Here is a 20477-nt window from a genome sequence, read left to right on the forward strand (position 1 = left end):
AGATGCCATGGGAATAGATGCCCATTCATTCATGGATTTGCATATATGCTGCAAAATTACAACATGAAATTGCACCACAGTATAATCTAATTCTCCCCCACTCCATAAACCCAGAGCTTCCATTAAAATCACAGCAAACACATCAAGCCTGAGTTTGAGTTTGGACAGAAATGTAGTTGGAGTCCATCAGTGAGACCCATGCTTTGTTTTCTCCAGAAGAAAAAGAGAGGGGGGGAAAAAAAAAGCAAAAGTGGAGCACTGTTAAGGATCAGCAGTTACTTCTTCCCAGGCAGGATAATCCCTGATTCCAGACAGAGTTCCTTAAGCAGCCATTTGTATCCAGCAAAGTGCCTACTCACCCAAGCTTACCAACAGCCCCAGCAGAGGTGGTGCTTAGCTGAGACGGCAAACTTCCCCTCTGGGCAATTGTCATGCCGAGGTTCTGGGGCAAGCCAGGGGTGTTGCCATCTGGGCCCAGGAGGGCCCTGCAGGAGTGCTCCTTGAGAGAGGTGGCTACAGAAGAAAAGACAGAGTTGGTACTCAGGAATCGGGGAGCAAATTGTAGGTTGCCTCCTTGCATTCCTCGGCTCTCTGAGTGAGGGTGGAGAACTGACAGGATCTTGGAGGTCAGACGCTCATTTTCCAGAAAGACCGTCTCATTCCACTTGTTGGAAAATGAGCCACAGAAGAGCAGTTCTGAGCGAGTTGAGAGGACTGACTCGCTGCTGTCACTGCTCTTGGAGTTAGTATTTCCCATGTTTGCAAAGTGGCTGCCCACAGCAGAATTGCCTGAGCATGCTCCACCTTTATACCACCCTGTGCTCCTTCTAGAAATGTCTAGAGATGTAAAAGCTGTCACTCCACAATGCTGTATTGGCTAAGAAGCAGCAGGTCAGAAAGGGAGAAAATCAGTCCCTACTGTGTCCTCAATCTAATGTGGAAATTGCAAAGTATCTTTTGTAGCAAAAAGAGAGAAAGCACACCAATCAGAATTTATAGAACTTAATTATTCTCACTTTTCAACAGAAGGGAGAAAACGACTTGTGTTGAGGCAAGAATTATCTGAGAGAGAAAAAGTGGCAGAAGAAAGCTCACAGCTGTTGCATCCCACCTACATGCTGATGGCTAAAGTGCCACAATTTATAACACTATGCACTTGGGGTCACTTGCAAAACCAAGACAGAAGCTGACAGACTGGAAAATGGGGAACACATTAATCAGACCTAATTACCAAGGCATACATTCTCCAAGCAGATTAGTTTTAGAGAATAGTTTTTAAAAAGCAATGTAAACATTATTTATTAGTAACAATTTAATTGTATGGGTTGATTCTTAACATTGATTAATATTCCCACCACTTTACATCAAAAAAGGGTGCTGTCACAAAAGTTCCACCCTCTTTTTTAACTGTATATAAGAACACAGTCACCAAAGCTTGTAGAACCAAGGCAGACATTTGGCCTTCCACAGAAGCAGGTGCTCCCTGCCAAGATGTTGTTGCTGCTGTTGTTGCAAAACCAAGGCAGAAGCAGACAGGCTGGAAGATGAGGACAGATCCATCGGCTTCCAGGAATTATGTGGTGGCAGGGAAACTTCCTCATCTGACCATCCTCCTATCTACCCACACTGAGGCCTACCGATGCAAACATGCCTTGAAGACCTACAAGGCACTCACCAAAATGTCAACAGAAATATTCCATGACAAGTTTGGCATGTAAAAACCAGTTGATGCCTTTCTCCTGCCTGCTCTGCAAAGCCACACATTGGAACACATTTATATCCCACCCTTCTACAAAAAAAAAATAGACAAGGGAACAAAAACATCCCACAACTAGCACTAACAAAGCTTATCAAAATTATGTTGCCTGTTTGTTTGTTTGTTTAAATTTACCCACTGCCCATCTCCCCCCAAAGTGGGCACTCTGGGCAGTTTACAACAAAGATACAAACGTTAAAATACTCGAATATAAATACAAATATGACATGAACATAAATACAATATAAAATCCAGATGACGGTAGCAGTTGGAATATCATTCACGTGTATCTAACATGTATCTATCAAGATAATAAAAACAGGACAGGGGATTTGCACTGTAGGAAGCTTTACCATTCCCACACCTGCCTTCTCTCCTCCAAACTCTTCTCTCCTCCAGTCCCTTGGTCATCTTCCTCTTAGGTAGACTAAACTCCTGATTTCAAAATCTACCACGGAAAAACATTAGAGGACAAAGAATTTGAACATCAGGAAGAATTGCCAGAGAAGATGAAACATTCCTAGAATTCTCCCAGCAAGTGTTGCAGAAGGCATAAAAGATTATATAAAAAGGTATGAAAGATTTGGAACTCCATCGTTTCCTCAAAACAAACCAGCGCATACTACAAAGGTTCACTCGTTTTCTTCTTTTGGCATCACTTTGGGGGGGGGTGTGTGGAGAAGAATGGAAAGACATTTGACTGCCTCTCTGCATCTTGCATCAGCCCAAGAAGCCAGATTCAGGTAATGCAGCTTGGTATTTCAAGCTACCTAAGCCATATGGGGTTGGGGAAAATGGAACACGTACACACACACACACACACACACGCTTCAGTTGCTTTGTGAGAAGCCAAATTCAGCCTCTGCCTAATGAAACCTCTATAGGTTAGGCAGGTGAGGTGCTTGGCAGGTGAGGTGCTCTATGCTGCTACTAATGAAACCTCTATACTGTTTAGGAAAGGGAGGTGCTTGGATTATTGCAGAACATAATTCCTAGCTTCAGTTTTCCCATTCAGTTTTCCCATTGCTCCAGGAAGGGCATTAGGAGAGGCTGGAATCATCTGCATACAAATGCCCATAAACATTCTCACTCTTGCAACCTGCCCTTATGCAGCTGATCTCCCTTCAATCCCACCCTTCCTCATCTTGAAGTACAGTACCCACTTCTAGCTCATTGGACTGAGCTGGGAGCTGCTTTGCAGATCAAATTTATGTCTCAGAGATGGAATCACAACAAACATGCTAATTCAAATATAAATAATTTCTAAAAAGCATGTTGCTTTACTTCAAGCCTTCCAAGGAGCAGAGACATTTTCCTTTTCCCCAACTCCCCAGCTCTTCACTTCTCTCACTCTTTGAATGCCCTGAAAATGGACTGGTGAATACGAGAAATTGTACTCTAAGTTCAATTAGCACAGTCTGCACACTGCTGTGAACTACTATTGATCACTGTTCCCCTCTTCCCACAGAATAGATCACTGTGATATTCAACCACAGGGCTGAAGGAAACATCCCCCCACCCTTTCCTTCCCCCCTTGCTTCTCTTTTTAGACTTCCAAAGCTCAACAAGACTGAGACTGGGGGCTGTAAAAGATCACTCCTTGTTTTGTCTCAGCAGGAGAAACAAATGAAGTATCAGACACCCACCCCAAAATCGTATCTGACCTGTAAAATAAAGAAGTTTCTTCTGGTAGCAGACACAACCCTCAATTATCCCTCCTCCATTATCTCCAGAACACTATTTCTGAACAAGCCTATTTTTTTTAATCTGTGCAAGTATGGCAACCCCTCTCATAGCAATTCAGTTGCCAAAAGCTCTCAGGCTGGACACTAACTCTCTCGGGTCAAAGACAATAATTAGGTCATGCCCTTGTGGGTTCATATAGGACAGCAGCTCAGAAGAATTAGTTTGTACCCTTAACTAAAAAATGTATTATATTTTAGACAAGTATTATTAGTCCAAAATCAAAAGCACAACCATGCTAACAGTTATGCAGGGAAGAAAGACCACAAGAGATTCTAGGCAGAAAATAAGAAAATTATCAAAATCATCAGAGAGTAAGAAGGGAAGACATTTCTATATTATTATTATTTAAAATGAAACATCACAAATAGTTAGAAGAATACATACACAGAGAAATAATAACAGTATGTACTATAGCATAACTGGAAAATACCTAAAGTACTTTTACTAAAATATTACACAAATGGCAATGACAGAGAAAACTTTAGCAATGCTTCCAGAGACTGTAGAAGATCTGGGTGCAGCAAGACTGCATCTCTCCATGACTTCTTGCTGGATGGAGGCACAGATCTGGCTACTCCCAATATTTATTTATTTTTATTTATTATTCAAATTTTGTTACTGCCCATCTCCCCCAAGAGAGAGAAGATGTAGCAATTATTGTCTGTGAAACCAAGTGCTGCCCCATGGGTAGCTGAGTAGAAATCCCTGTATATTACATTGGGCTTTACAGACAGGATGGGATTGCTGCTGGTAATGGAGAAAACGATCACCAGTCCTAAGCACCCCACTATTCAGCAATGGCCTCCCTGAGCTCCTGGATATCACTAAAGATCTGGTCAAGGTAGAGACGCCCAAGCTTTTATTGCTGGGAGCCTTTAACATCCATTCCCTGGGGGCAATCCAGATTGGCTCAAGAGTTTATGGCCTCCATGGGCCTATCCCTCTCCTGTAGATCTCAGCCCCTGCAAAAACAAGCTGTCACACACTCAATCTGCTATTTACTTTGGAGCAGATGTGACATAACTAGGTAATGGAGAAAACGATCACCAGTCCTTTGCTGTGGTCAGAGCACTTCTGGGTTTGCATGTACATCGTCAGCATGCTGAACCTCTGCAAGGATGATGGACTAATTAAGAACATCTACCACAGAGGCCTGGTGGACCACTTGGGATTTCCTAGGGCATGTGGAGAGTTCCCCAATAATCTTGTGGGAGTTCCACTATGCACCTCACTGACTTCTGGAACTTGGATGCTGCTAGGGCACTGGATGACATTGCTCCCAAGCAGTGTCTTGTTCTCTGCAGATCCTTTACCAAGTTACCAAGGAGCATCAGGAATTGTAGTAAATGAAGAGATGCCTAGACCACCAAAAATGAGGAGTGCAGCCATGCTTACTTCTCCTCTCTTATCTGCAGACTCATGTCCAGGAACTCTGTTAAAGGTTATCTTTTGCAGAAAAGAGTGAAATTGCTCCTGACATGTTTGTGAGAGGTTTTCTTGCATCTAAAACTGCTCACATTTGCTCAGAGCTGACCTCCACTTGGGCAGAGTCAGAGGCGATCCTTTCAAATTTGGGGAAATTGAGGAAGTGGACAGAGCCCTCTATGCAAGGAATTTTGTCACCTGCAAGATAGGCTCATGTCCTGCCACATAATACCAGTCACTGCGCAGGTTACCAATTTTTTTCTGGGTCTAATTCAAAGTGCTTGTTATCACCCTGAAATCCCGATCTGACCTGGCTCCCAAATACCTACAGGGCCATCTCTCCCATCAAGATCCAGCCTACCCTGTACGTTCTTCTAAGGAGGAGTTACTGAGAATCCCCACCCTACACACAGTCAAGAGAGTGTAGGCCCAACAACATGCTTTCTGGGGAGCTGCCCCTACGCTCTGGAAAACCTTGCTTCCCAGGATATGGAGCATCCCAGACCTCCTTGCCTTTCGCAGATCACGTAAAACCTGGCTGTTCTGCTGAACATTTAATGGTGTGCAGGCTGCTTTTTAGATAGAAAGTTGTTGTCTGCTGTCTTTACTGTATGTGTTCCTTGATTCTGTAAACTGAATTGCTGATTCATTCAATAATTGAGTCCTATGGAAAGGGGTGATATATAAAACTATGCAATAAACAAAATCAGAAAGTTCTTAAATAGATAATGGTGGTGGTAATAATAATAATAATAATAATAATAAATAAAATTAATGTGCTGCCTGATTCCCAGTAACTCTCAAAGGCTGCTCAAAGATGGTACTACATCCTGGCAGCAAAAACTAGTTTCAGTAGGATGCATATATTTAAAATTAATACAGAAATAAAATCTAAGACAAAGAAAATAATCTGTCCAATTTGCCCCACTTACTCATGGGATGTTTCTTTGCTTTTCTCTTAGCTTCTTTTGTCGGTTGAATTTTGGACAATATTTAAGATAATGGCCCAAATATATAATACACTCTGTCCACAGGCACAATTTAATAAAAGCAGACCATCCAAATATATTTTTCAGTTTCACAGCTACAGAATAACCAATCAATGAAAAACCAGCTTATTGATTCTCTCATTGCTCTGTGGTGGTTGTTCCCCTCCCACCCTGTTGTTTTTTTTAACTTTCACAGCACTATGAAGTGAAGCTGAATAAAAATTTTAAGATACACAAGGACAGAAGACTGGCTCAAGAACATTCTAGACTATTCACCAAACAGGACAGAGTAACTGCTCTACTCTTTATGGCAGCTTTCTGCAAACTGTACCATGCAATGCTCAAACTGCATCAGATTTAATAATGTATTTTTCAGAGACACAGTACAAAGCCTTCTGTATTCAAAGCCAGAACAAGAAAAATTATATTTTATACAAACCTGGACAGGCACTCTGGAGTAAACTAGGGAGGGAGCCTGGGGGCCGGAGTTGCAAATCCCTTTGCTATAACAGAAAGAGAAAAGAGAGAAAGAATCACACATACTTCAGCTCCATGCCAAAACTGGTATTAGTTTCCACAGAGCAACAGCTCAGAAGCAAGCCCCAATTCCCTGAATTCAAAGCTTTCAGCTCCCTGATCAGAACTCAAAACACACTGATATAGTAGGACAGCCTTATTACCTAAGACCCAACCATACTCTTAACTGAGGATCACTGAGGATTGAATGGCAGCTTCAAATACCCACAGGAACTTTGGCGTTTATATCTCAGATCCTCAACTATCCAATGGAAGCTATTACTGTAGAGAGCAAGGAAGATGACTTGGATGGAAATATGCAAGAACTGTCAAAGAGGCTGAAATATTTGTTTAAGTGCAGAGCAACATCTGGAAGAGGCCTCCCTGATTTACTGGTACAGGTAGACTTCACTCAATGACTGCCCTGTTCAGCAACCATTCAAAGTTACAACAGTGCTGAAAATGTAACTTTATGACCAGTCCTTGCACTTATGACTATCGCAGCATCCTCGTGGTCATGTGATCGAAATTTGGGCACTTCACAACCAGTTTATGACTGTCACAGCGTTCTGCAGTCATGTAATTGCCATTTGCGCGCTTCACAGCCAGCTTCTGACAAGTTGAGTCAATGGAGAAGCCGGCAGTAAAATCGCAAGTTGCAGTCATACAATGTCTTGCTTAACAACTGTGTAGCTTAGCAACGGAGTTGCTGGTCCCAGTTGTGATTGTCAAGCAAGAACTTCCTGTTTAAGAATAGGGAGGAAGTATAGTACATATATCAGACTTGCAAGATTCTGTTTATCTTAATAAATAAAAGTAGTTCTACTCTTTCTGTGGAGTTGATTTCCTGATCTGGTCTACCTAGTGGAGCTGACAATTATAAAAAAAATACCAGTCTTTAAGTAAATGTTTGGTGTTTGTTCGTTGTAATTGTTTTATCTTCATTAATTGTTTGTTTTATCTTCATTACAAATAAAAGCGCTACATTTCTGGAATTTGTGTTCTTCACAGGTGCATTTAAAATCCATCAATTCCTTCTGGGGTCTTGCACACCATGACAGCTTCCACTAAGTTCCACTAGTAAAACAATTATGTATAATTATGAAGTTGCTACAGTAATCTGATGCCATAAACACTAGCCCACCATCAACCCCAGCTAGCAGGATCAATGTTCAGGGACAGAATTATCTGGAGGGCCACAAGTTCCTCAATCCTGCTTCAAGGTTTAAATGGCTGTTTACAGCAACATATTAACAGGAACAACCAACAGTCTCACTCCCTCCAGTTTTAACTAAATGGAAAAGAAATATTCTCTAGTACAGGGCAATTTTAAAAGATTTAAATAAATATTCTAGTTTTGTTTTGTGTATCAATCGGTCAACCAATAATATTCTCCAACATTTTCTTCAGGGAGTATTGGCAGTACATATTTGGGAAGGAGCACTAATAATTTGGTAGCAAGTGATGGAAAAGGAACCTCTCTGCTTGAGCCACTTAAAAGATATTACTAGTCAATTGATCATATCAAAGCATAGGCATCAGGCACAGTAAAATACAATAAAACGAAATAAAGTAAGATACAATAAAATGAGAAGACATAGGCTACGGTGAGATAAAGTAAATAAAATATAGTAAGATAAGATAAAGTAAGGATAAAAAGTAAGATAAAATAGTATAAGATAAAATAGAGTGCAGAGATGTATAGTAAGATGAATATTAAACTCAAAGACAGTCTACCAGTACTGGGCAAGACAAACTATTAGCCTATTTTGATCCTGTTAATTAAAGCTTCTTTTAGAAAGATTCAGGAAGTACTCATAAAATCAACTCATTTCCATTAATTCTATCTCCACCCCACTATTAATGGAATATAATTATTGTCTGTCTTTACCTAAAATAAACCAACTGGCTCATTTCTTCAAGACACCTACTGCTATTTACAGACATTTCAACTCCAACAACTGTAGGACAAATAATGCCGTACTCTAGCTTTGAAGATAAACAATTATGTCTTTTCATACAAACTGTTCTAGCCCAGAACAGCTGTATCAGAACCTTTTTGTATCAGAACCATAAAAAGCAGCCCTCACATTATGAAACACTTTGATGTGCATGACAGATCTGGGCTGCTTGTTTAAATTTTATCTGTATTGTAACCCACCTTGAGCTATAAGAAATTAAGAGGGCTGCAGAAATGATTAAATAAATAAATTAAAAAGTTTGTGCACATAACATTGTGTGGCCTACCTTGGATCTGCTGCTGCTGCATTCAGGCAGAAGATTCTTGCAGTTTTTGTGAACATTTACTGCACAATCTGATAAGGAAAGAAAGAGAAAATTGAGATCATTTCTCATATATGCACACTGGCACTCATGTGTGGTTACCCTCAGGTTAGCAGTATCTTTGAAAGACTACAGAACGACAGTCCTGCATAAACTACACCAACATGGCACACGCAAACCAATATGGTTCTAAAAAGATCACCATGGACTACCCTTCTGAATACGCATGTTGCGTTTGTTAGCAACTCCTCAGACATCTTTTCCCACAATCATGTTTCAGCTGTCGGGTAACCATGCAATCCCAAGGGAAGATGCAGCTGCTTTAGGGAGCTGCAGAGAGGTGTCACATGAACACCCTGTGTGCCCCAAATGATCTTTTTGCCTTTGCACAGCCCTATTCAGGAATAACTTGTTAGAAAAGCTGACCTCCCTTTAACCAATTAGCCCAAACCCTCCTTCAACAGCAAGGATACTACACTGTAGAGGTGTTCCACAGGATTCTTTTAACACACATACACATTCTTATCTATCAAAGCCCTCTTCTAAGCACATGAAACTGTCCTAGACTGAATTCAAACCATTGGTCCTTTCAGCTATAAATGTATTCAAACTAGTTGCAACTCTCCAAAATCTAGGACAAGTAAGTGTGATCCTTTTCACTGGAGGCAGATGGGAGGTAATAAAGTTTGATGAATAAATAAATATCAGAGCCTAAAACTAGGATCTTCTCCATGCAAAGTTGGTGCTTTACCCCTAAGCTGCACATAGTAACAAAGCACATTAAAAGAAAGACAGTGGGCCTAGCTACCCAGAACAGCATCTGTTTTAGAAGCAGAAGGTGCCAAGTTCAGTCTCCAGGCAGATTAAGGAAAAGACTGCTTACCTTGGCAGCTGCCACTCAGTGTAATGCAGGGGTCAGCAATAGGGAGGGTACAGGCATCAGTGCACTTGCACCCCTCCCTCAGCACCCACTGAGGTACTCAAACCACCTCTTTTTAATTCTCTACAAGCAGCTGGAATTACCACAAAGCAAAGTTCTATCCCCTGAAAATTTTGTAGGCTGTTAAGAGTATGATGTAAAGTGGGCTCTCCTCTCCTAGTTTTCATGTTGATCAAGGATCAGCAGGGAGGAACAGCAGCAGAGCTGGAAGGTGCTAAGGCTGAAAAGGGCCCCCTTGAATTGGTGTATGCATTGTCTGAACAATATCACACCCCGATACTAACCCTGCTGTCTGCTGTAACTGGCAACAGATACCCAGTCTCCTGAGCAGCTAGAGGCCTTTTCCAGACCACAGACTGAGAAGTTTCTAACTAAACCTCAGCACCTTAAATGAGCATAACCTCTGTGTTCAAGACAGATCCGTACGGAAAGAGAATGATCCAGGTATACGGCTTGTTAGTAACCACTGCCTTTAACACGGTCAAAGTTGGGTTTTGCTTTGCTAGTTTCTGCTCAGAGCTGCCAAACACTGGCTGAATACCGCCCTCTCCTGCAATAGACGTCAAATTCAGAGGCTACAGTTTCCAAGGCAAACTGAACTAGATTACATAATTCACACAAGATATAGCCCAACAAATGGAGACCTTTCACACTCCAACAACCGCACACCATGTCCTTGCAACGAACAGGCTGAACTGGCCAAGAAGTTAACAACCTAAGACTCAGCTCTGAGTTAGCAGAAATGTTTGCTTATGTTGCTGCAGCAGCACAAGGAAGCAAACTTTTCTGCTAACTCAGAGCCTCCCCAATTCTGGAGCCATATTTGAACAAATGGAAAGCATAAAGGACCTGCTGAAAAACCGTATCATGCAGGATTGGCTGTGGTCACCATTTCTGTGGCAGCACAAGAAAAAAAGAAAAGCTGCTTTTTGTGACTTCTGCTTGGAGGAAAGTTTTCCTTGCCACAGAATACATTAAGCAAAGAGACATTTACAAACATGGGCACAATGTAAATGACAACACCTGGTTATAGCCATGAAAACTCTTCATGTCCTCCCCCCATGAAATACCAGTATGTAAAGCTGCTACTCCACCCCTTATTTCAATAACGATTGCAATTAGTAGGTGACATCCCAAATCCTGCAGGAGGGACAGAGGTTTTATTTGCCTGGAACAGCCTCTGTGACACCACCTTTCTTACTTCCTTCAAATCTCTTCACAAAAGTAGCCATTTTGCTTTGTCTTCTCCTTGGCTGAAATCCAGCTTTATCATATACCACTTACCCACGGCATAGTCTTCCCTGCCATCTGCCCTTTGTTAAATTATTGACTTTAAGCCCTTTGAGATATGTATCTGACCTTTCTCTTCTACTGTGGACAGCGCTGAGCACACTGACGATGTCCCGTAAAGAGCTGTAGCAGCGACAGAAAGACCCAATGGCAGCTGAACCACAAGGTCTCAAGGGCTGCCAGGCACCTAAATCTTCAAATGTCTCCCAGAGTAAAAGTTCTTGTACTTTTCTTTCCAATACCTTCACCTTCAACTCCCACTTCTTCTGACCCAAACAGCCACTAGAATGACTTGAAAGAAGTACAGAATGAGACACAGGAACAAAAATAACTAGAATGATCTCACCCTGAAAGGTATTTGAAGTATCTAGGAAGTGGAAATGCTGAAAAGCAGAAACCAACCAGTCTTGCCTCAAACCTCTGTTTTGTCTGTTTTCTGAATTAGTTTCAAATGCAAATTTGCACAGCAGCCACTGGGATTCTGAAACCAGCCTTCCACTGAAGTCCCAACATCTGAGGTAATTTCACAGATCCTGAAGAGCTGAAGGCAGAGTAGATATCAGTGTTTCTCAACCTTGGCAACTTTAAGACGTGTGGACTTCAACTTCCAGAATTCCCCACCCAGGGTATTCTGAGAGTTGAAGTCCACACGTCTTAAAGTTGCCAAGGTTGAGAAACACTGGTCTATATCATACATGTCCAAACTGCTAGGAAAAAAAAAAAGACAAACATGCCTGAAACTGGTCCAGGTTTATTCTAGTACATGGGAAAAGCACCTGAAAGCCCATTACTAGACTCTACCACTTCAGACATGGTGTACTGGACTGAATACGCTCATGTTGGAAACGTTTCCCTGTAAGAAAACCAACTCAAGACAAAAAAACAGACCACTGGGACCAGCATATTACTCCAAATATATTTCAGGATATCTCCCTTTATCAACAGAAACTGGAAAAAAACGATATTAGATTTCTAAAGGGACACATGTTTACATCTCTTAAAAAGAACCCCATAACTATACAACATTTTAAAAACACTTATCGTACTACATCCAACCAAACTTCCTTAACCAAGGATTAAGGAAATAAGCACATACACATTTGTTGTTTGTTTAGCATTATGTTCAAATTAGGATACTTGGTTTGTTCTTCTCTTAATATACCAGAATTATAAGTGAGGATTTGTTTTTGGCTCATGATTCTGGCTTAGTAGAAGAAACCAAGAGTCCCAGTTCAGAAGCAATGCTTTTTTTAAAAAAAAGGACAGAAAATTCTTGTTTTCTTTGGCCACTCCTGCTAGCAGAAAAAAGCCAAAAGTGAACCAGCAACAAGCACTAGCCTACTTCCTCAAACTTCTTATCTTTATGTACAAGCTGGACCTGTACACTAACACAAAATATGCTGTATTAGAAATGTTACAACATTGCAACATATCACAATCTCTGTCTTACATGTTAAAGGTTAAAAATATTAAATTCAACTTCTGGTGGTACATGATACATTTGTGCAGTTTTCTTGGCAAGAGTACAAAAATGATTTGATATTTATTTATCAAATTTATTCCCAGCCCATCTTACTCAGAGAGCAACTCTGGGCGGTATTGTCTTCCTCTGGGATGTTTTTTTCATGTTTCTAATCTAATCTAATCTAATGTCCAGTATTCTCTGGTATTCTCCTATCTAAGTACTGACCCTGCATAGCATCCGAGCCCAGATACATGTGGGCCAGATACTGCTGAGATTTAAATATTAAATACATTTAATTAAGAACAAGCAAACAAGACAATTCTTCCCTTAATTCTAAAGCTTTATAAAGCACCTCAGGAGTACAGCACTTCATTTCTGGCACATCCAGGATTGAAATATACCACTTTAAATACTTGAAAAATACAATCATAACCTTTCCTTAATTATTTTTCCTCAAGGCAAAACTTGCACAGTTCTCTCAGTCTCTCTTCCTAAGACTTAAGTTTCCAGTTCCCTGATTTTCCTCATTGCCCTTCTCTCTCTTTTTGTTTCATTAAATCTTTCTTAAAAGGTGCTACCCTGAACAGTACTGGAAGTAGGATCTGAGCAATATGGAAGGAATGATCCATGTCTATCATCTATCTTTAAGCAAATAAAGTTGTGAAGTCAGGATTTGTTGGGCTGTAAAAGCAAGCTTCTGTTTATTATTTTAATTCTACAGAACATGGGATTCTGAAATTTGGGGGTGAAGAAACCAGAAAGAAAACACATATGCATTCTCTCCCATCCCTTACCTAGAAATTGAGGAATCCCAAAGTTACACCTGCATGACAAACATTAAAATCTGCCTGCACTTGGAAAATATACAGGTGCAAGGTTGACATTTCTGAATGTGTGCGGTGCAGATGCCAGTACATTTTTCTCCCTCTGGCATGACCATCTTTTATTTGTGCATTTAATGTACTAGAGTATTGTTTTTCTCTTTTTAATCCTTGTAAGCCACCCAGAATCGTTGACAAGTGGGCCTAGAAATTTAGATTACAGACAGTCCTCTACTTACGAACAGGTTACGTACCAAGAAGTTGTTCGTAAGTCCATTCTGTTCACAGGTCCAACCAAGTAAAAAAACAATATGCAACTGTGCTGCCAAGCATATATATGAGATGCACCGTAAATGAACCCTTTCCTGCCTTCTGGGACCTTCTAGGTTGGAGTTGCAGACAGGTTTGTTCATATCAGCAAAAGTTCATAACTCAAAAGTTCATAAGTAAAGAACTGTCCGTATAAATTATAAATAGATCCAGTTCTCAAAGTTCAACCTGGCTACTAGGTGCACTCCATTAACTATTTTTTTCTTCAGCTGCCAGTCATTTCATCTCTAAACACAACTTACTTTCTAGAGAGAAGACAACGCAGGACAAAAATTCTTTAAGAAGCTTTCAGTTTGAGAAACACCAGGCACCAGAGACATCAAACAGACTTTTAGGAATCTCTTTCCTATTCCACCTGGCATACACTAATCCTGTTTTTTTAAGTGGGAGGAAAGTGAGGTAAGAAATGGATTCTTCTAATTGGACTACTTCATGCTTGCATAGCCTTTCTAACTCAACCTTCTTAAAGAGCAGCCTTGGGCTCATTACACAAGCATGGGTTTCTCAGAGAGCTTTTCTACATAGGCTTTCCCTGGTATCTATCTAATTCCTGCTGTACAAACAATGGGAGGGCATGTTTATAAAGTGAGATTAACAGGCACGAAAACTTCTCTGCCTGAAAGGCAAGCTGGAAAAGACAGGGTGTGCCAGGGCAAATGGCTCCACTTCCAGGTGAACCAAAAGTCAAAGCCCAAAGGCTGGTCTAGTTGTGGCACAGCTTCCTACGCAACATTTGTGGCTGAATGAGTCAGTCACAAGCAACTGGATTTGAATGTTCTGACCCAGTGCACAACTCCTCATCTACTCCTACGGGAAGCCTGAGAGCAGAGGAGGAAAATTCAATTATTTGTTCATTACATTTATATCTGAAAGCTCCAAGCAGCTTACACTAGGATCTCTTTTCACTCTAATGCCACAACAGCAAACCTATGACATATGATGGTTGAAAGAGTGGCCCAAAGTCACCAAGAGTTTCAACAGCTGAAGATGGATGTGAACCCAGATCTCCCCAGTCCTAACCCAGTACTGTGACCACCATACCACATTCACTTGGAAGATGAGCTTGCTTCGGGGCACCCCTCCGTAGCAAACTCTAAACCTATCTTACCACATACTGCCCAGTGACAATTTTCAAAATATCTCCCTTCACACCAATTCAACATTCCTGTTTTAACACCTTGATTATTATTGCCTTCACAGGAAAAGTTTCCCAGACTTCTTACAAAACCCATCTTTAAGATGCCCAGTATGACTCATCTTGCAAAATAAATCCACAACAAATTACAGCTCCACAAGAAAAATGTATACCTGCTTACTCACCTGATTTGTCTAAATCAAATCTGATGGCCTAATGCTAAAATAGCACGCACACTCTCTCTAGTTGGAATTGATTCGTGTTCAAGGCAACCAGCCAACTGATTAATTACACGCTAATAATCATTTCACTGTTTCTCTTTTGCTGGGACTTTTCAGCAATTTGACCTTTGTACTAAGCACCTTAGCTAGGTTAGGACCTTACCTAATTAAGGATACAGTACTACAGTTTAATTCCAGAAGCTGACGGGCAACAAATATAATGGAAGCCCACAGCCGTCAACAGTGATCCTGATTCAAGGAATGCCTTATCATAATAAAAACTGAAGGAAGGAAAAATTAGAGACAGCCATAATCAAGAGAGAGCATACTGTGTAACACAGCTCAGGATCCGAAGACAGAGTGCAATCACCACCATAATTTAAACCTTGTGCAAGAAGACCATAGTTCAAATGACAATGTACTCAGCATGGGATTCTCTCTCCCCCCCCGCCCTCTCTCTGGAAGAAGATAGCAAGGTGCAAAAAAGAACATTGTCCACTAGAAAATTCAAGAGATGCAATTTGGCATGGAAGCTACAGACAACTATTAAAGATGCAGTCTCCCTTTATTGACTCCTGAAGCCTTTTCATCCGCATTTAGAACTCACACATAGAAATTTTAATGATGGAAAACAAGAGAAAGGTACAACATCCACAAAATAGGACCACTTTATGAAAAACCAAATGCTTTCCACAACATACTTGCGTACATTACTAAGATGCTGCTGCCTAGAACTGAAAATAGCTTGCCTTTTCACCCAAGATGAAATTGGGGAAACCAGGAAACAGCAACCCCAAACAAGAGGGGAGGGAAACATTTGCTGTACAATGGAATTGCTAGGATCAATTCCATGTTTTCCTACAGCTTGTGAGAATATCATGCCTGTCTGAATGATGCAGCTACACAACTCTTTTCCCCCAGCAGTACAGGAGAAGCATTCATTCTTCACCCAGGCATGCTCTCTAGTATTGGTAAAAGGCAGTTCATATGCTCTAAACACTGCCCCTGCTAACGAGATACTATTTTGCAGAACTATAATTCAGATACACTGAGCAGTTACCAACTACTGCACAACGCAATTCCAGTGGAAGAAATGCCTTAATAATTAACCTAGTCCGTGGTGCCAAAACCTGCAGAAAATCTTCATGAAACCAGCATATAGAGGCAGAAGTCTTCTTTCATTTCACTCTCTCTTCTTTCTCACTTTCACAAACATTTACTATGCATCTAAGTTTAGGAATTGTAAACTATCGCTACTGATGACTTCACATTTCTCTCTCTCTCTCTCCTGTTCTCCACAGGCTGTTTTCCTGCAGGTTTTGGACTATTCCACACCCAATATCATGCAAGCTCCAAAGGTCTATCCCCATAAAAGGAGCAATCAAGATAATCCTAGCTAGTACTCCATGAAACTGACAACCAGACAAGCCAATCACACAATAAATGAAGGTGTTCTTACCAGAGAGCTCCTGCTATGAGAGACATTGTACCTGCATGTCTGCTGGATCATAGTCCAGAAAATCCCACAGATCTTTTATTTTAACAATCCACACATTTCTGTTTAATACTGGCCTTGACTTTGCTGAATGAGTTCTTTTTTGGAAGTAAGGATAGGGATACATTTCTGTAATTTGTGCAGGCAGACTGCTGAAAATCTGGCTGATCTCAAAAGAGCTGAATGGAGTTTGAGCTTCCACACCATTGCTATAGAGCAGTATTTCTCAACCTTGGTGACTTTAAGATGTGTGGTCTTCAATCCCCAGAATTCCCCAGCCAGCATGGCTGGCTGGGGAATTCTGGGAGTTGAAGTCCACACATCTTAAAGTCACCAAGGTTGAGAAACACTGCTATAGAGGGTAAGAGGGCAGACCGAAAGGGAGGGTTGTTGTTAGTTGCCATCGAGTCGTTTATAACTCATGGTGACCCTATGTATGACTTCTGTTGTGAGAGAAGTAGATTGGGGGATAAAAGGGAAAACATGGCAGCAATATTTATTTACTTTTAATGTAATATATTTCTTATCTTTTATCCCCGTCTAATTCAAACCTGAATTAAAATAACAGGGTTGTTTTTCCCACAGTAATTGCAGCAGCTCCTGCTAATTGGCATAGCTGAGTCTTCATATACTGCCATGCCCTCTCCCCTGACTTGTACATCAGTTGATCTCAAGGTTTACAAACGATATGCGAGTCCCATCTGTTCTTATGGCAGAGGGCTCAGGAAATTGCTCTGTGATGTTTGCTGTATATGTTTAAGTTCCAAGAGCTTCCACTCTTTCCCCTTAAATGGAGGGAAATGAGTAGGGAAAAGGGAGAGGCTAGGCAAACAAAAAGTTAGTATCTTTTCTGCACTTCTGCCAGGTGGGACTCAAACTTAGAACTTGCAGCAGAAAAGCCTTTCCCTCCCTTAATAGAACCCAAAAGAACTACAAGCAGGCCATCTGTTCAGGGGTTTATAAGGGTTTGGAGTGCTTCTTCCTTCTTTCCCCCTCTACATGGTCTTCCAAATATTATGATTAGCATAAAAAAAAACCAGAAAGCCTGTTTTCAAGGTTGGCAGATGATTGGCAGATATCCTGGGGTATTCAGGTGTCACTGAGACTATCAAAACCATGCAAAAAGTATGAACCCAATTGCCACTAGCTTCGTATATGCATAGAATATAATAGGACAGCTTCAAAGTGAAGGTCTCGGGCAGAAGATCTATGAATGTTCAGGCCATAGATGTTTCTGCACCTTTTGAAGATTTTCTCAGTGGGTTATTTCTGTCTCCTCCCAGGCTGAGAATTTATGCAATCTGTTCAACTTTGCACTGCTCTAACAGCCACATATCCACTCACACCCACCATTCTATTTAACAGCAGGACAGAATTGCTGGTTTATCTACTAATGTCTACTAATAACAACACAACTTTTCTTTTTCAGTTCTTTATAATTGTGACCATTTTAATACTGCCCTTCTGCCAAAACCATCATGGCAATGTATGAGCAATCAAAATTGAACACTTATAAAAATTATAATAAAACATTTAAAAAGCCACTAAAGCCAATGTAAGAGGTCGTTAAAAATGGTAGTCAACAAATCCTTGAAAGGGAGAGCATTTAATCTTGGCCCAAAACAGCTACCTTTCTCTAAAATCCCACATCTATAGTGATTTCTTTTCCATAGCATCCAGCCATCTATTAGAATGAAGAAGCATTTTAACAGACTTTTAAGAATTAGCTCATGCTGTGATCTTTTCATTGACAGTAATAATAAGGGGGAAAATGTTCTGCTAATGCTCTTGGATTTTCTTTTAAGAGGCTGATACAACAACCTGTAATTTTCATCTATTATAAAACACTACTGCCCAATCCTTTTTGTTGTTTAACTGGAGATGCAGGGTGACTGAATGTGACTGTTCTCTTAAATACATGAATCTTCCCTATGCTGAATCAGACTGTTGGTCCATCAGTCCCACTGTGCATTCTGACTACATTAGCTCTCCGGGAAGATTTTTATTTTTATTCAATTTACATTGCCGCCCATCTCAAACTAGTGACTCTGGGTGGCTAACAATAAAAACAGTCATGATATAAAACAGTGAAAATACAGCCGAGTGATCTAAAAGCCATGGTGTTAACATAACCATGAAACAGGGCCCTTCCCATAAAGATAAAGTGCCATCTGCGTTATTTGGTTATAGAAGCCAGAGAGTGAATTTAACAGCCTTAAATTGTTAGCATGGGATCAGTATCTTGCCAGTAACCCTCAGAGCCATCACAAATCATATTTGTATGTATCTCTCTCTCTGTGTGTGTATAAATCATTTCATTTAAATTTTTTTACCCCAAAATCTTTTAAGGTAAATGCTGGTGTCATATCTTGGATATTCTGAATGAAAAAGAAGTACCCCATCACTTAACAATGGCTGCCTGTAAGGAATATATAAAGGCACTTTATATCAGATCAGACTGCTGATCCATTGGACCCATTTCTCTCTAATGCTGCAACAGGAAGGGATTCTCCTGAATTCTTTATTAATTCTAATACCTGAGATTCTTTAAAGTGGAGATGCCAGTCTACCTGTAGAAACTACATGCAGTCTACCTGCAGAAAATACAACCTCTTGGTGTAGTCTATCCTTCATAGCTCAAGAAATTGTTTTCAAAAAGGAGGTCCAGCAACCATTGCTGGCCATGCAGAAATTCTTCTGTATGACAACCTGCTTATCAATCTACCACACCATGTATGCACGCAACAACTCCATTATTTTCATAAAGAAAAAACGGAAAGCAACGCGAGTTCTCGTGGTATTAGATCCACGAAGATTAGAAACTTGAAAGGAAAGCGAAAATCATATACATGGCCAGATACGCAGAAGCGTCAGGTCCCCAAGGTCTCGGGGAGAAACCTCCCTCCACCCGGACAAATGGTTGGGATCAGTGTGGCTAATACTGACCTCTGACGTCATCAAATGACGCCTCGCGCTTCTCTCTGGACCAGCCTACCCTGCAAGACTGTTGTTCTCAGCGACAGATGTGCAAGTCTTTCTCCTGTCCCCAAAGAGGCCCACCCCGACCTCGCCTCCTCACTGAGACTCTTCCTCTTTGGCCCCGCCCCATCAGCCAAGCATATCGCGAGACCTGCTAAAGCCCACGGGATTCCAATTCTCAGCTCAAGCGTAGCGCCCTCAAACCCCGGCCTTCGAGGGGCAAGTGAGGGCAAGGAGGGAGTACTGGAAAGGGAGAACAAGGACAGTCTTAGGGACGTCCCAGGCGGGGTGGGAACGCGAATACCCGCGATGTAGTTACCTGCTGGCTCCGCCTCAGCATAAACATTCTCGCGAGATCTCAAGCGAGGCTTCCTAAAACGATCTGAGCCTTTTTAAACTCCCCGCCTTCTGGCTTAATTCCCAGCCTACCCCCTCAGGCGAACCTCACAGCAAGCTTTACAGCTTCAAGGCCTCGCGAGATATTGATTCTCTCCCTGTCTCGCCTAAAAGCTAGTTGCCCTGGTAACCGCGTCTGCCTGGTCTTGTGGTTTTTCCCTATTGAGGCTGAAATTGTAATACCAAATATAATTTATCATTAAATGACTAAACATTTATTGTCACAATAGGATTTTAATGTTCCACCTGACATTAGTGTCTTAAGTTGGGTACTTTTAGGAGCAAAGGATCATTACCTTGTGCTGGAGCTTGAGCACCTCAATGATGCCATGAGCTAAACCGTGAAGGGCCACCCAAGACGGGAAGGTCATGACAGAGAGGTCAGACTAAATGCGATCCCTGGGGAAGGTAATGGCAACCCACCCCAGTATTCTTGCCGTGAAAACTAAATGGATCAGTACAACCAGAGATATGTCGGTATACCATCGGAAGATGAGACCCCCAGGTCGGAAGATGGTCAAAATGCTACTGGGGAGAAACAGAGGATGAGTTCAACTAGCCCCAGACGTGATGACGCAGCTAGCTCAAAGCCAAAAGGACGGCTAGCGGCCAACGGTGCTGGTGGTGAACGGCGAATCCGATGTTCTAAGGATCAACACACCATTGGAACCTGGAACATAAGATCTATGA

General features: G+C 41.3%; 2 protein-coding genes across 5 annotated transcripts in view; one reads left to right on the forward strand and one right to left on the reverse strand.

Moving 5' to 3' along the window:
- Positions 1–20477, forward strand: part of ARRDC2 (arrestin domain containing 2) — a 463191-nt gene that overhangs the window by 130857 nt on the left and 311857 nt on the right. The gene's annotated exons all lie outside the window — the stretch shown is intronic.
- ARHGEF18 (Rho/Rac guanine nucleotide exchange factor 18) overlaps positions 1–20477 on the reverse strand; it is a 70175-nt gene that overhangs the window by 17950 nt on the left and 31748 nt on the right. For 3 of the 4 annotated variants that reach the window (XM_063290653.1, XM_063290654.1, XM_063290652.1), the window contains exons 11-13: positions 8680–8747; positions 6356–6419; positions 360–513 (exon numbers count right to left, since the gene is read on the reverse strand). In XM_063290653.1, coding sequence (XP_063146723.1) covers positions 360–513; positions 6356–6419; positions 8680–8747 — 286 coding nt within the window. Of the gene's footprint in view, positions 1–359; positions 514–6355; positions 6420–8679; positions 8748–19358; positions 19378–20477 lie in introns of those variants that run through there. The other variant, XM_063290656.1, reaches the window with a different exon arrangement.

The sequence above is a fragment of the Candoia aspera genome, chromosome 1 (genome assembly GCF_035149785.1).
Source record: "Candoia aspera isolate rCanAsp1 chromosome 1, rCanAsp1.hap2, whole genome shotgun sequence".
NCBI lineage: Eukaryota > Metazoa > Chordata > Lepidosauria > Squamata > Boidae > Candoia > Candoia aspera.